The sequence below is a fragment of the Toxorhynchites rutilus genome, chromosome 3 (genome assembly GCF_029784135.1).
Source record: "Toxorhynchites rutilus septentrionalis strain SRP chromosome 3, ASM2978413v1, whole genome shotgun sequence".
NCBI classification, from domain to species: Eukaryota; Metazoa; Arthropoda; class Insecta; order Diptera; family Culicidae; genus Toxorhynchites; species Toxorhynchites rutilus.
In genome coordinates, this window is record NC_073746.1 from 58,650,610 (window position 1) to 58,667,251 (window position 16,642).

At 41.2% G+C, this 16,642-nt stretch overlaps 1 protein-coding gene across 2 annotated transcripts in view; it reads left to right on the plus strand.

The window, feature by feature from the left end:
- LOC129778003 (T-box protein H15-like) overlaps positions 1-16,642 on the plus strand; it is a 79,821-nt gene that overhangs the window by 44,096 nt on the left and 19,083 nt on the right. For both annotated transcript variants that reach the window (XM_055784626.1, XM_055784627.1), the window contains exon 4: positions 11,488-11,773. In XM_055784626.1, coding sequence (XP_055640601.1) covers positions 11,488-11,773 — 286 coding nt within the window. The remainder of the gene's footprint in view (positions 1-11,487; positions 11,774-16,642) is intronic.

The window sequence follows — 16,642 nt, forward strand, 5'->3', positions numbered from 1 at the left end:
TATAATGTTATGCCTTTTTTCTAAATGTAGTTTATTTCCTTTGAAATTTCTATTTTTTGACAATTAAATATCACACTGGTCAACATGATCGGTTTGGTTGAAAAAGATGCCAATAAAACCATCAGAAATGCTAATTTTCTTTGATATTTATCTGAATAAACAATGTTATTAATAGGCTTACAAACATTACAATGCTGATATACGGCTATTTGGTGCCATAATAGAACTAAAAGTTAATGCTTATGGTTATTTGGGTCTTGTTCTAGATCAATAGAATTTTTTTTCCTAAAAGATGACTTTTTGAGGTCAAAATATTTGCAACATAATGTACCACACAATTACCCGGACAATTGTTGATTCCAGTTGTAACACAACAACCAAATTCCACAACTGCAAAACTGTCAAAACACGCCCGTGGTGGATGCAAACGCCCGGTGTCCTCTGCGCACACACGGATGACGTGATCGCTTCAACTCGTTAGTTCTCACCTGCTGCGAACAGAGCGGAGGAACTTCGGTCCAAAACCGGCCCCAAGTTAAAGCCAAAGTTGCACTTGGTGGTTGTGGCGGCGGCGATGGACATCACTTTGGGATGCACAAATATTTGTTATTTCTCGCGCACCACCATGTGCGCTGTGCGCTCCAAGACCTTAAAAGGGGGGTAAAATGTTGATGGAATTTAATTAATTTATTATTTATTATCACTAGTTTACGATTGGTGCTGCTGTCTCGCTAGCGATGCGGCGTTTGCACTGCACTGTTTTGTTGTGTGGTGTGAGAAAAGCGTCTACAGTCGCTGACGACGCCGCCGCCGCCGCCGCACTCCCATGGCTACGGGTGCGAAGCTGCAGAAGTGTTAAATTTACGATCGTTTAAGGTGCACTTTTTCTCCGGCCTCAGGTGTGCGATGCGATGCTGCGGTTGCACCGCCGCGCGTCCGTTGGCGCATTGCAGAAGCGATACGGCAATGATTATGTTGCACCCCGTTTGCAACGTGATTGCATTCGTAATATGTTTGCGGTTTTGACGTTTTCTTTTCACAACTGTGGCGCCTCGAAGTGGCACTGGTCTGAGTACAACTGACAGTTGTCCTCTCGACAAGGGCGAGAGCCCTGCCCGGCGGACCGCGGCAGATGGTTCACTTCCCACTAAACCGGCCCCCCCCCCCGGCAACAAATCGTTATACTATTTCTACTGGTTTTTAAAGATTATGGCCCCGTAAAGTGTGGAGCCCCTAACGAGTTACGCTCGGAAGCGTTACGTTCAATGACACACGAAAAAAACACATTGTTGCTGTCGGTTTATGGACCTAGACGGACCTAAGATTTTCGGTGCCGCGGTGTGATTGTGAGGGCACTCTTGATCATGGCTCAATTTCCTTCTGGTTGCGAAGCAAAATTACATCCTGATTGAAACGTTTCGTAACCCGGATCTGCCGCCATTAACGAGATCGATGATTTATTTTAATAACGTTCATCAAACCATTCATTCACCCCGTAATTGTTTGCAATGGGAGTCAATTTCATGGGATCACCGAGGCGCCGCCAAGCGGCAAGTGCTGACAGCTGCTTAATATTGACGTTCCACAAACACAGTAGGATGTGTGTGTGTGTGTGTGTAAGTGCTGCCGAGCCTGGGTGAGGGAGAATGCTGTGCATTTTTGCCATACCTACTAATTGTTTCAATCATCGTAATTGTCGAAGCGTTACACTTCACAGGGAAGGTGAAAAATGTGAAAACTGCCAGCTTATGTATGCAGATATGTAATTGAAAATTACTGTCGGTCAGAGCGATGTTTGGTCGCTGTTTTTCCTCACCCTGGTGTCGTTTTCACTATTGACGACCGCTGACTTAATCTTACGATCAGCTGTCAGAAGCTCAAATTTTTTAAAAAAAAACGGAAAGTAGATGTAATGCTTCGTGTGAAGTATAATAATTGTAAGACAAAAAAAAAACGTTTTCGTTAGTTTATCAGGATTAACGTCTCGAACATTGTGTGTTCGACAACAGGGAACATCTCACGCTTTACCCCCGTTCAGCAACAAATGTTACAAATGGCCTTGCCGGCCTTATCCCATCGATCATCGGTGGTGCGCAAATGCAACCGGAAAGGTGTAATTCTACCTCTGCAGTGACGGCGGCGGCGGCGTCGAGAAGAGCACCTCGAAGCAAAAGCCAAATTAGCATAATTTGCACTCTCGCAGCAACGCAGAGAAGCACTTGCTGCTTACATTTTAATCAGCTCCCAAATGGTGTAGCGGAGAAAAATTCTCTAAAACGGCTTTTTACGGATAATGAGGATGACTGATTGACCGTTTAGCTTCTGGATGGTTAAAACATATGGTAGCCTCCTTTCGCTGCCGGTTAAGATCAAAGCGTCCACGTGAGTGAGTGGTGGGTTCAATTCCACGGGGGTTATGGGACCGAAAACTGTGCGAAAAAATAGAAAACTAAATCTGACCGTTTCCTACATTGACGGCTCATTGTGATACGATCTCTCTGCGCGCAAAAAATAACCAACGGTTAAAAATTGTGCGACACCATACGGCGGTCTGACGTGCGAATTTGACAATTATGTCGCACCACAAGGGAGGGAGGCGAGCAGCAGCCGCCTCTGCTGACCAATTATTGTTTGTTTGTCAACTGTTTGCGGCGGGAGTTTACCTCCCGGCGGCATTGCTGGCGGCAACGACATGAGTACATGTGCATCGGGACAACACGCGTTTACGTGCGTCGATGACAAGTGGGGAAACAATGGCGACCCTAATTGCGATCCTTTTGTGCAACTGTCACACTGATGGGCGCACAAAACCGAAAATTGCGCCACGATCAAATGAGATTCTGTGATGAAGGATCCGCGGAAGTTTGACAGATGGACACTATGCATCGGCAACCGTTAGTTTATAATTTCAATTCCGTACGGTTGGCAAGGTGCAGCTCACTTACCGGCTGATCACTTAATCATCATTGCCGAAAATTATTACTTCTTTAACTCAAACACCATTATACAATCAATGTCATCTGCCGTGCGCGCCCTTCCGCTTCGGTCAGCTGGATCCGAACAATTTCACTGCACCGAGTGTGTGTGTGTGTGCACCATCAAATGGTTAATTTATCACGAAATATTATTTATTGGACACGATAAAATTTCTATTAATGAACTCACCCTTTATCGGACGGCGCAGAAGGCCCGCTCGGTTCGCTAGCGATAAATTACGGCCCAGAGACCTTAAAATTATCACCTCAATTTAATCAACTGCTTGTTCGCTCTCTCTCTCTCGCTCTGACTTGGTTGGGTCCTAAGGTGTTATGGGTTCTTGTTTGGACATGCGCTCTCGCGCGATTCTGGAGCCTTTTCCGTCAGTCCGTAAAATTCGTGTTTTGCTTCCACATTTTGGGGGCCCCCGGGACCCCAGGGTCGGTGCGAAGCGCATTGAAATATGCCCCGTAATCGTTTGTTTCGCTGTTAATTAAGAGCTTTGGATGGGCGATAGGCATTTTGCCTAACGATAAGATATTAATTCAATCGAAATGCGAAACCGGTGTAGTAATCGCAAGCTAATCAGCATAACCGCGTGGCCGCGACCGTGGAGCGGGCGCGCGCTCGCAGAACGTTTCGCGCGCAGGTGATGACAATTCAGTGAGTGCCCAGGCAGTTACAAACAGCGACAAAACACGAACGGCGGTGGGCGATCATCAATCAAACACAAAAGTTCAACTCATCCCGCGGGGCGGCAGGACAGTTATGTTCGCTTTCCGAAATGGCTTAAACTAACGAGAGGAACATGTGCGCACACCTGTGTCTGTACGCGCCGCCGATAAGTGAGCATGCAACTCTAGGGCACGATCGGAACCCTTCTGCGTTATCGATGCGTTCGTTCGCCTTTCCTTGTTCACAGGTTTCCGATCGCGTTAATGAGTTGCAGTGTTAATTTCGAGCAAACATTCAAAGAGAAATTGCGATACCGGGCTAAGTGCGGATGAGCATATTTAAGCAAAAGGTGTGTACGTGTTTGCGGGCAAGATAATATGTGTGCAAGTGCTCGGTGTGTGGCAGAGAGCAACAAATCATGGGTTTGAAAGACAGGTACGCGATGTGCGATGTTTTTTTGCGGCGGTGCGTTCGAATCATGTGTTCAGCAACGATTTGCATTGGTAATTAGGTCTAGTTTAATTATCACTTTAGCTCCCCATTGCCCAGTGCTTAATTTCCGAGGGGAAGGGAGGAGAGAGATTATACAGAGGCTGATGTCAAAGTACCCATAGAAAGGTATTAGCGGCGTAATCTTGTAGTCGCACCATCAAACTGTTATAGAGTGTGAAATGCGGGTTATTAATACGAAATGTCGGATTATCGCATGGAGTATGAGGTATTCATAGCAGGTTTGTCGCCCATACTACTTCGACTAAAGGATAATTGTGGTGGCAGAATAGCTATTATGGTTCTAAAGATGAGTTCATTCTGGGGAATGAACTGGAGTTCATATGAGTTCATGATCTCACTTTAGCGAGCTCACTGATTGCTGATGTATATCTGTGGATTTTTTACGGAGCCTCACAGAGACGGCATCTGGGAGGAACTCAGGTTCTACCGAGTACAAAAACTTCTTAGAAATTATCCCCATTGTTGCGTGGTTAACACCGCACTGCTCAGCGACCGGACGGTCTGCCTCCATCAAAGTCATCTCCCTCAGATACAATACGCTTGTGCCAACGCTGTTTCCTAATCCTCAAAACACTTCTGATATTGGTGTAGTCTTGAGCTTTTACAGCGACGCAATTGCTAACTCTTCAAACGTGGCACATCTTCCTTTATTATATAGCTCTCTTCAGTTTTGGAAACAGGGAAAAAAATTGCAGGAGGCCATATTCGGTGAATGCGGTGGCTAAGGCATGAAATATTATTTCTTTATAGTTCTTTTCACTTTTGTGAATAGAAAAAGGTCGCACGGGGCCAAATCCGGTGAATATGGTGATTGCGGCATGATTGTGTTGTTATTTCGGGTCAGAAAATGTTGGGCTTTTAGGCACTTAGTTTTTAACTCCTCCTGTGAATATGGTGGCTGAAGCATGATTGTGGATAAAGTTGGCCAAAAAATCACAATCTTCTTCTCAGTTCTTCTCAAACTTCAAGACTTAGAATCTTTGTTCTTTCATATCTCTCCTCAGTTTTAGAACAGGGATAAGTCGAATGAATATGGTTTTGTTTTGATGTAGGTCTACGTCTTTCATTTCTGTACAGGGGGTGTAAGTTCAATGTTTCGAAAACGAGAGAGTGACGCTGGAGTGCAAGGATTTGCACGTTAATACCTCTTTACCGGCTGAATGGAGCGGTATAATAATCACTTCATCCGAAAGATAAAATGTCAACGAGTGATATGATTGTCACTTATTGGCCCATAAAATCGTTTCAATAGCTTAAAAATTGCTTTGAAAGCAAGCTATCGAAATCATCATTGCTCATTGATGATGATTGGTGATCGCGATGTGTTCCCGAACACGGACGCAAAATCTAGGCACCTGGAGAAACCGTCATGGCGAATACATGCAAGCTGCGGCTTCTTTTGCTCGCTTGCATTAGTGTTTGGGAAACCACAGCGGACACATACAAGGCGTGATTACTTTTACTCGCATCAGTTTTTGTTCTGCTCTCGCATGGTACAGTCATGAAAAATTGTTTGCGTGTGAATGCGTTCAAGCGAACGAATATTCGCATTTACGCATTCGACTTGATGTTCCCGTGATGCAATTGAAGAATTTACGCAAAGCTGAATCAGCTCATGCGGCATCTACATTAGAGCTCAGAACCACAAAAGTGATGGTGTATGTTTATTTTACGCACTGAAAAGCAATATTCGGTGGTGATTATTCATTTTATTTCAATTTAGATTCATTTCAGCCATTGAATGTCGTCAGTATATGGTAAGAAAGTTGGAGTTTTGTATGTTTACGATGGTTTCAACACGCGATTTGACTAAAGTCATAGATAATCTTCGAAAATTTTAAGTTTGATAATGCATACCGGTTATTGATACTATGGATAATTGCGATGAAATCGATATCATATCAAATTGGCTGATATCATTGATTATGTAGGGGTCGATACGAGAAGGATTTGCAGTATTTTTAGCGCAAAACACCTTATTCATCGTTTACTTAGTTGAAAAAAATTAAAGTTACAATACTTATAACAAGCCATTACATTACGAGGAACATAACATAGCACATTGTAAAATGATGATTTTCCAACCTTTTCAGCGTGGAAAGAATACATGAAACCGGGAAATTTGAAGATAAATTCTGATTTTTCTAGAAAATTTGAACGAATTTCATACCAAAAAAACAAAACATCCTCATTTTACTCACTGCGCCATCTGGTTGTAAATCTAACGTAAATTCGTCAATTGAAATGAAATACGTAGAAAGTATACGTGAAACCGGGAAATTTGAAGATAAATTCTGATTTTTTTTTAAATTTGAACGACCAAAAAACAAAACATCATAATTTTACTCGCTGCGCCATCTGGTTGTAAATCTAACGTAAATTCGTCAATAGCATCAGTTTCTGTTCTGCTTTCGCATGGAACAATCATGAAAAATGAATTTTATGCAAAGTTATACAGACTTTATTTCGTTTTCACCGTGAAGTGGCGCCCTCAGCTTCTATTCTGCGCATGGAGTGATCATGAAAAATCTCGTGTTAATCTCACGAAAACAAAAATGAATCATGTATCAAACATCTTCAGTTGCTTTTACAAGGCCACTCAAATTCCATCGGTTTTTTTTTTGGGACTACCAACAAGTTCGAAATAGTTGAATTTTATGTTAATAACAATTCCATACTTATACTCATCCAACCACACATTAACAAGAAAAACTTTCAGCAATCTTTCAAAATATTCATTCATTTATTCATTTAGAATTGATTCAGATGCAATTTCAAATAAATGATTACCGAGCCAACGGTAGTCCTACGTCTACCCTGCGGTTATATCACAGACTTCTTGTATTTGATCTTTTCTACCTTTTCTACCGATTCAGTCTTCATGTTCTCAAACGTTGTAAATCATTGTCAAATAGGTCTCTTTGATTTTGGGAACAGGGAAAAATCGCAGAGGGCCAAAACGGGTAAATATGACAGCGAAGGCAGGATTGTGAGGTAGTTCTTAGTCAAAAGAATCTTGAGCTTTTCTAGCGTTGCAGTCTTCATCACCTCAATCACTGCAAATACTCTTGCTTTCTAAGGTTTCTTCAGTTTCCGGAACAGGGATGGTCGCAGGACAAAAATCTTGTGAATATGGCCAAAATATCTGGAGTTTTTCTAATGATGCATCTTATCTCAATTATTGCTAATCTCCATTGTTTCATGATTCTCTTCGCTTTTGTTCCTAGCCAATAGTCTCACGAGGGCAAATCCGGTGAATATGGGGACTTCTACATTGGCAAATCTTCGGTCATTTTGAAGAGCTTGCACCACTTATGAATATGTTTTTTTCCCTAGAGTTGATTAAACGTATGGCGCAGTCACAATGCATTCGTTTGAATTCTATTTTTCCTCAAAGTTCGATACTTTGAACCATAATTTTTATAGTAGAGCACGCCAAATCCCGCCTAACCTTTGCATCTGTGAAAAACAAATTGAATATGCTTTGTAGTTGAAATTATAAATATGTTCAAACTTGGTGTATCAATATAATAAGAAATGCATAGAACAAATGCTCGTAGTTTATGAAATTTGAAAAGTCGATTAGTATTTCAAACACACCTCGTATGTGACGCTAACTACTTTACTACGGCCATGTAAGCCACATCACATCATCTCACTTTAATTTGTTTGTATGTTTGAAGAAGACTTATTTACATTGAAGCACACTTTGTGTAACTCTTATATGCATTTTTCGCGATAGAAATATTCTACTGGCTGAACTAAACGCAGCTTCCCCACAAAATTATTGCTTCTCCTTTGAGGACAGGATTGATTGTTCAGGTACATAATGCAGAGCGTTGTTAAGTAATTAATTGTAGGTACTGAGAATTCAATAGTGGTATTTTTATTATCTTCAACAACAGCAAGAAGATTTGCATGAGTTGTTGTGTTCATGCACGATGAACTGCGAAAAATGTCTAAACGTTCGTTATTCTGCTGATTCATTGGAATTAGAACTCATAAACATGTTTCATTTATATAAATTATTAAAATAATTGTGCTATTTAAAGTCCACTGCTTTAATGAAGGTACAGTGTCGAAATTTGTTGGTGGCATCAGTGTTCGTGGTGTGGTGGAGTTTACTCTCTACTAGATAATTTAATAGTTATCAGACATAATTTTTCGCATCCAAGCAGTATTCAAATCATGCCAAATAGTATTTCAATAAATCTGGATTTCAAAGCATGTAATACCCTAATTCATTATTTTCATTTCCCCGACGATTACTACTTAAGTTACATTTAATAATTTTTCTAGTGCTTCTTCTTTGTTACAATTTTTGATTATTCTGATTCTGATTCTGTCTGTCTGATTTTGTCTTCAAAAACAATTTTTTCACCACCTGCAAAAAAGGTGGCTAATAAGATACGGAGAAGTTAATTTTCATTCATAACTTTAATTTTAAAAACGTTTTCATTCCGCCTGTAAATCAATTACTATCTTTGACGCTCTCCTAAACTAGTAAACGACGCTCAATGCCATCGACACGAACATATGCGATAATGCATGTACGTCATTCAATCCCACGAGCAAAAGTTTGGCCTATAGTAGCATGTTTCTTTGCCAAAGGTGGCCCAACAATGCATTCCTCATTCATTCCCTGAGGTTGTGCGTCAAAGAAATAAATTATAGAGTGTTGATTTTTTTTTATTTATTGGCTATTGAATGGCTTGGAAGGTGAAGGGGAGATTTCATAGAAAAGCGAGAAATGTTCAGAATAATGAATAACATAAAAAATAGTATAAGGTTTGTTACAATACGATAAAACTCATATTTTATAATCTATGACGTAACAGCACTTGTGAATTCTGTTTTTCACGTAGGTCGTGTTGTGTGTCACCAAGTGCAAGATTTTTGAAAAACTGAATATACTGGAATCTACGTTCATTTTTGATGTCAAATATTTATGTTTTGAAAGAGAACTAAAAAAAAATAATGTTCAACAGTCCTAAACTTCAAAAAGTCACGCGTTGTCACGACACAAAATCATTTGACTGGCAACAAATGAATTTAACTATAAACTATTCTCCAAGTGATGATTGTTGTAGAAAATCTTCTCAATTTTTATATGATATCGTTTACTTTTTGGGAAGTGTGTGATTTATACATGAAAACGTGGAAAACATGTTTTAGACGAAACGTCGTTACGTCGTTCTGTAATCAGTCTTCTTTTTTCTCATCAAATTTCAAAAGTTTCCAAGCTCCATTGCTACAAAGAACTGTCTGCACAACCAAATCAAGCATTCTTGACCAATTTTGACAACTACTGAACAGCCTGTCTGTGGTCACTAATGTATGACAAGCAACTGGTGCTAGCTGATGTGGAATGCTGTGCCTTAAGTTAATAAATCTCCCATTCGTGACCTCAGGCCTCACTTATTCACTGTCTTAATTTACGAGCAATCGCGTTGAGACGGCTCAACTGTATCGATAGCGTTGGCGTGTTAATCATTAATTATTCTGGTTTTTTGCTCAGAGTTCTCCAGAAAAAAAAACTTATCTTAATATATTAATGTTATACACGGAAATGCGTAGAACTGTTTGTACAGATATTGACCGGAGCCGGGGCAACAATGTACTGCCATATATCGTATTAAAGAACGCAATGTTGTAGCAACACCACAATGCACTAAAGTGCATTTGTTGATACCGGGAAATTGGCGGTGCGTACTTTGCAAACGCAGCCTGAGGATTACACGCCGCTTGCGCTCGGAACCCAAGTCCTTGGTTCTTATCGAAGAACTGTGTTTAATTAAGATACTTACATATGTTGATAATAAAGCTCCTCGTATTTATTTATCGCTTGACCGACCACGGACAGTTTGACTGCCCGGAGTGTTGATGATTTACCTTCGAACAACGAGTTCTGCCGCGCCTCTTCTATGTCATCGGCTAATTGATGATGCGCGAACCCTGTCGAATCCGTCAGCTCAAGCATCTATGCTGTTTCGCACTTAAGTAGAACCAAAAAGAAAAAAAAAACACTCACGCAAATTCTTCACGAAGTGAAAATAAACGAGTGAAAAGAGCCTGGTGTCCTTCGCACCCAGGTGCGATAATTCGGTGCGACAAGCAGCGAACGACGACGACGATTCTTAGGAAAAGCGTTAATGCACACCACGCACCGACTTTGTCCACACAAACAACACCGGTCCCATGGGGCAAAAGAACGGACTAATTCATTATGAGTCGGTCAATTTTTTTTATGGCAGCGCATCAGCCCGACCAGATAGCATCGAAATGACCCAAAACCAGACGGAAATGACTTTTGAGTTTGTGCCATTTCCCCTCGACCTTTTTTTCCGTTGGTACCACTTGATGTGACGCAATGAGTCGAGTTCGAGTTTCCCCACAGTGCTCGGTTTTACCCTATTGTTTCTCACCGAGTTCATTAACAGAATTAGCAAAAGGAAGTTTTTGAACGCCGCCGTTGCAAATCTGCACCTCATATTAGCCGCCACGCCCACCACTTATTCGAAACGCGTCGGCAAATCCCCCTCCCGTAGGCTTCCTTCACGTGATTCAATTTAATAACTCATTCCACCGCTTATCGAGGATTTCCACACCCACCCTTTCCTATTCGCGGTTGCCCGCAATAGAGATATAAAATCCCAACACGAATTTCGGGTGGACATTTTATTAAATTAGATTTATGGTCACAGCACAGTCATGGGGAGGGTCAGAAGGAAAACTCCCCGGGAGCCACGCACGACATTCGCTGGGTGCGTGGTGACGAAAATCTAAGATTTTTACGACACCGATAAGAGGTTATGATTATTGGTCAACCGGCCGAAAGCAGTCCTTTTTTTCCCTCTTTCACTTGGTCCCCCCACGCACGCATTCACACACACACAATTGGATCGTAAATTTTCCGCTGGGCCTTAACGTTTCAGCTGACAGTCATTTCCGCCGTCGCCGCCGCCGCCGCCGCCGCCGCCGCCCCGTATATCAACTCCGCTACTACCGGCCATGTTGAATTTTTGCGTGTCAGTGGTATTTTACCCCTGGCCATGAAGCCCTCGCGGAATGACTCTATTTCAGGCCGCCGCTCGTTGATGTGTGCCGTCAACTGGAAGAATGTTTGTTTTTGCTGTTCACGAATTCCGCCCTGCTGTCGTTTTGCCGCTTCACGCATTACGCGCAATTCAGCCGTACTCGGGTGAATTATTTGCGCGGCGGACGGAGAAGGACGATCTCAAGGCGGGACTCTTCGAGAGCGGCCGATTAGAAGTAATTTGTGACACTGATCTAACCTTTTTCTTTTGTTTTCTTTCCTTCCAGACGCATGTTTCCGACGGTGCGGGTTTCATTTTCGGGTCCCCTCAGGCAGGCCACCCCGGCGGACCGTTACGTGGTACTGCTGGATGTGGTCCCGGTGGACAACCGGCGCTACCGTTACGCGTACCACCGTTCCGCGTGGCTGGTCGCCGGTAAGGCCGATCCGCCGCCACCACCCCGGCTGTATGCCCACCCGGATACCCCGATCGGAGCGGATGCCCTGCGCAAACAGGTTATCTCGTTCGAGAAAGTCAAGCTCACCAACAACGAGATGGACAAGAATGGCCAGGTACGGCGGGGTGTAATACGATACCATCTTATAAATCACGTTCCGTTCCGTTTCGTCCGTGTCGCGATCATGATAAATTTCGGATCATTAGCTCCCGCGATCCCAGACGCGACGAAACATGAACTTTTGTGTTCGGGCTTAGCTCCGGGAGAGTTTTTTATGTTGTGGTTGTGTGGAGTGGAGCAGGAGCAAATGATTAACACGACTTTCGGCTGTCAAATTACTTCAAGTTGACTTAATTCTACTAGAGCTCGCGCGTTGACGTTCCTCAAACTTCCAACAAACAAAAAAAAAACACACACACATAAATAAGAAAGCAAACGGCCAATCATTTCGGCTGGACGGAGAAACCAAACCGACATTATACCCACGGGAGACGTCTACATATGTTTGGTCATTATCCGGTTCCAAATTCCGGGAATCCTAGATGGGACTCATCGTGTATCGCATTCTTCATCGTCAATTTGCCGGCTAAATATGGGGCGCCTCGGCTCCGGCCGACGCCGGGCTTCATCTGTCTCTTGTTTTGACAGATGACAAGTGCACTGTGACACGTTCCATTAATCTTTCACTCTCTGTGGCTCTCTCTCCATCGTTGTACTTTCTTCCTTTACTGGTCGTTCACACACAGGCTGTGGGGCTAGAAATTATGAAGTGCGATGATCGTTTCGTGTTATGAAGGTCATAAAAACAAACAATATTTCAATGATGGTACCAATCGGGTTCTCTCTCTCTCTCTCGGCCTAAAGTCCCCGCTCGATGGATAGAAGTAGAGTTAATTTTCATAATTCTTCAATAATCGTACATTGTTTTTCCTGCCTTTCGGAGCATTGTGGCCCGTGGAAGGTTTGGAGTGGGGCAAAATCGATAGCGAAACAAATGCTTCCCGAAACACCCGAGTGGAATATAATTATGCTTCATAAAGACAATAATTTATACTTCATTTACGAAAGACCTGCGAAGAAGGGCGCCAAACGGCTAAATATGAGGACCAGCGTCGCTGGTCATAACTTTTCGGCTTTATCGAGCGCTTCCCCTATTTCTGACAGCGCTCTCACACCGAATTTCGCCGAGGGGCCGATTTGCATAAGGAAATAATCCTTGTTTTATAACGCTTTTGGCGCCTTGGTGCCACTGGACGCGAACTGGTTATCTTAATGCTATTCTATTCATATTAATGAGCTTAAATATTCGGGGCTGCTCTAGTTCGGAGTTACGGCGTAAGTTCTTCCGGCGCGAGGTGCCATTTTCACGAGTTAACACGTTTGTCTTTCGTTTTTTTTTTCTTTTGGAGCCAGACACTTTACCGTTCGTAGGCGGTGGCGGCCGTTGTGGACCATAACTGTCAACGGCGTAGTGAAACTAGGCGCTGCTTTCCAACTTATCAACCGGTTCGATGCCAGAGGTGGTTATCAATCACCAAAAAAAAAAAAAAAAAATTAAAAAACTCGAAGGTTGCACTAATCGGTCTCGATTTTGTCGTGCCCCATGTTATTGCTGACAGCGCAAGAAATGTAATTCGCCGCCCCGACGGCTGTCATCTTTGGTGGAGCGAAATTTGTGCACGTGAACACCACGAAGGGATCTTTTTTTTGCGTCAGTTTGAGGTCATTCCGCTGCCAGTGTATAGTGCAGGGAATAATGACTTCTCTCCTGTAGCAGCAGCAGCAGCAGCTGGTTCGGTAATTAGTGCTTAAGCTGTACGTATTTTTTTCATTGGATCATTTCTGCAATTTGCTCTCCGCATGTTGTTGCTGTGGCTTGCGATAGGAGGGAAATTATGATAATTAAATTATGTCAGCTCTGTACCTGTAATTAGCGGGGAACTATACCGAATTAGGTAAATTACAATTAACCGTGTAGTTGGCGAGCGCCGAAGCGTTCCGACGATGGGTTTTGACAGCTTCGGTACAAGATGCGCTGTCAGGTGAGTGAGACGGATGCATTTGTATTCACAGTGTCGACGAAAAGTTTGTGGCTATCGGATTGCTGTTGACATTTTTCTTTTTATTTATTTATTTTGGCTTAACGTCTTTACAACATGGCCTGATTCACAATTTTTCTCCAATTAACTCGGTTCGTGGCTATCTCCCTCCAATTCCGCGGGCACCCCGTGCTCACCATGTCATGCTCCACTTGGTCTAACCACCTTGCTCGTTGTGCTCCTCTTCGTCTCGTCTCGTCTCGGTTCCATGTTACATTTTTCTATTGTTTTGCAAAAAAAAAGTAAAATTTTACGCTACCAAAACATATTTATAGGTAGTTGGTTTGAAATATATTTTATTCATCCACATAGTTACCCTGACCTTCAATATACTTGCTACCGTGATCTCCTCATTCATGGATGCATGATGAAAAATGAAATCTTTTCCCTATAAACCAAGTTTTACCGTATCAATTATTACATGTAGCTGGTACTAATGTTTCTAAGAATAATTTGAATTTATTGTTTGATCTTTAGGCCTTAATTCGATTCGGGTCCGCAGGAACACTCCTTAGGCTGAAGTCTTATCCAAAACCATGTCTCATTTCTAGCAAAAAATATCCTCATTTCTATCACAAATTCTTTCAGAAACTCTTCCAATAACTCTAGGAAAATGGCATTTGAATGTGTTTTGTTTTCCATTCGAATACTTTGTGCAAACAGCTTTCTGAAATTCTGAAATTCAATTTCTGCTACAATTTCTCAAGTTGATGCTCTATTCGAGCCTCTTCGAGCGTGTATCGTTTTCAAGACTTGTACGACCAACTTTTCATAAGAAAGTAGTATCCATCTTCGAAGTACATGCCGAGGAACTTTTTAGCGCCATTTCTCATCGAAAGACAAAACTTATTGAACAGCCTAATATAATGTTTTTTAATTCATCGTTAGCGATCAAAATATAAGGAAATTGTGTGAACACTGAGTATAAGATATTTTAAACATTTAAAAAAAGGACAGGATAATTTTGCACTAGATTTGGTAAAAAGTTAATGTTGTCAAAACAAGTGGAAATCATATACACAGTGTGCAAAGAGTGGTATTAATTTTAACACACAATTTGGAAAAAGTGCATCAGAAATGAAATGAAATTAATGAAATTAATGAAATTGGTATACGGTGATGATTGTTTATCTGTGACAAGAGTTCTTCATTGACCTACAACGTGTTTTAGAAAGAAACTCGAGGATGATGACTTGATGAATAAGAATTTCAAGTCGAATGTAAAACTGGTTTGTGTTCAAAATCATTTGCCGTATTCTCATGATTTGGTTCCATGTTACTTTTCTTTTTTCCAAAAAATAAAGCAATAAATAATAAGGGACATCTATTTTACAACATAGCTTCAACTAAATTGCAGTTAAATGTCATTGCAACGATGCCTTTTTTTAAAGAACGATCTATCTTTATCCCGAAAATATGCCTCAGCTTTCAGTAAAGCTTCTTCATTGGAATCAGTACTCCTTCTCTGGAGCGTTCATTTTATGTTTCCAAACAAGTAACAGTCACCTGTTTCTGAAAAAAAAAAAGATTGATGCCAGTGCATTTCAGTTGCGGTTTTATAATTACAGCAATTCATTTTGCATTTTTTTTGTTAAATAAAAAATTTAAATAAATATATTTTTCATAAACAATTACAACGGTATAATTCGATTTTTTTCTCTTCTTCTTCTTCTTCTTCTTCTTCTTGTTGAATTATAGAGACTTCAAACGTTTGCAATTCATTCGTTTCTACCCCTAAGAAGGGCCTTTGGCCTTTGATAAAGACACTTCATAGAGGTTCCAGGTTCCGAGCGGGCACCAGTTTATATACAGATTTATGTTTTCAAAAACCTGTTTTCGAAGCAATTTTTAAGTTATTGAAACATGTTTTGAACACATATCTCATAGGCATTTCATCTTTCGAATTAAGTGATTACACAACCACTTCGTTTAGCGGCTCAAACGAGGAATCGATTTCTCCGCGAGCATACCAAGCACAAATGATACCCCCTCCCCGAAAATTAATTCATCGATCGAATGTGGCAATATAATTTCTTTGATATGGTGGAATATTTCCTACATCATATCAAAAATTTCAATTTCTCCGCTATCAAATTCATAGCCATTGACACCATTTGTATACAATCTGTATTGAATTGTCATCCACACTTCCTTTTTCGCTAAAGGCTCCGCTCGGTCCGGCTGCAGAAAATAAATGGAATTGGAATAATTGGATTTCCGAGCGAGCGTTAGCTTATATATTTGTTAGCTTATAGATTTGTGTGATTTCAATAGCCTGTTTTAGAAGCATTTTTTAAGCTATTAAAACAAGTTTTCGAGTCAATAATTAACGTGTATAATGCGTAGACATTTTATCTTTCGAATGATGTGGCTATCATACTATTTCGTTCGGCCGGCAAAGAAAGACGTAGTTCTACGTCAAAAACTCCTTGGTTAGCACTCCTGGGCCTTGTTGCATTATTCGCCTAATATAATTAGTTACAAGTTACAAGTCACAATTCTAGAAGCTACTAATATTTTGCATTGCATAATAATCATTCATCGGACTAATATTAGTACTTGTTTTATTAGTGACGCTTCATTGTTTTATTAGTAACGCCTCATTTATCTTTCAAAGTCACAGGTAAAAGGTAATTAAGCTGACTTCTGATGTCTTAAAAGTGTCAACCACCTCACACAACTTTAATTCACGATGGGGATTATTTTGAAGCTATTATTCTGGGATAAACGACGAGTTTTCCTTGATAGAAGCTTCACTGTTCGTTTCAATTACGTCTCACATCGATATCAGTTGAATCTTTGCATCGCATTATTTTAAAAAGCGATGTTTCAAAAACATACAAAATTAAAATTTGTTTTCATTTTGAAAATTATAACATTACTTT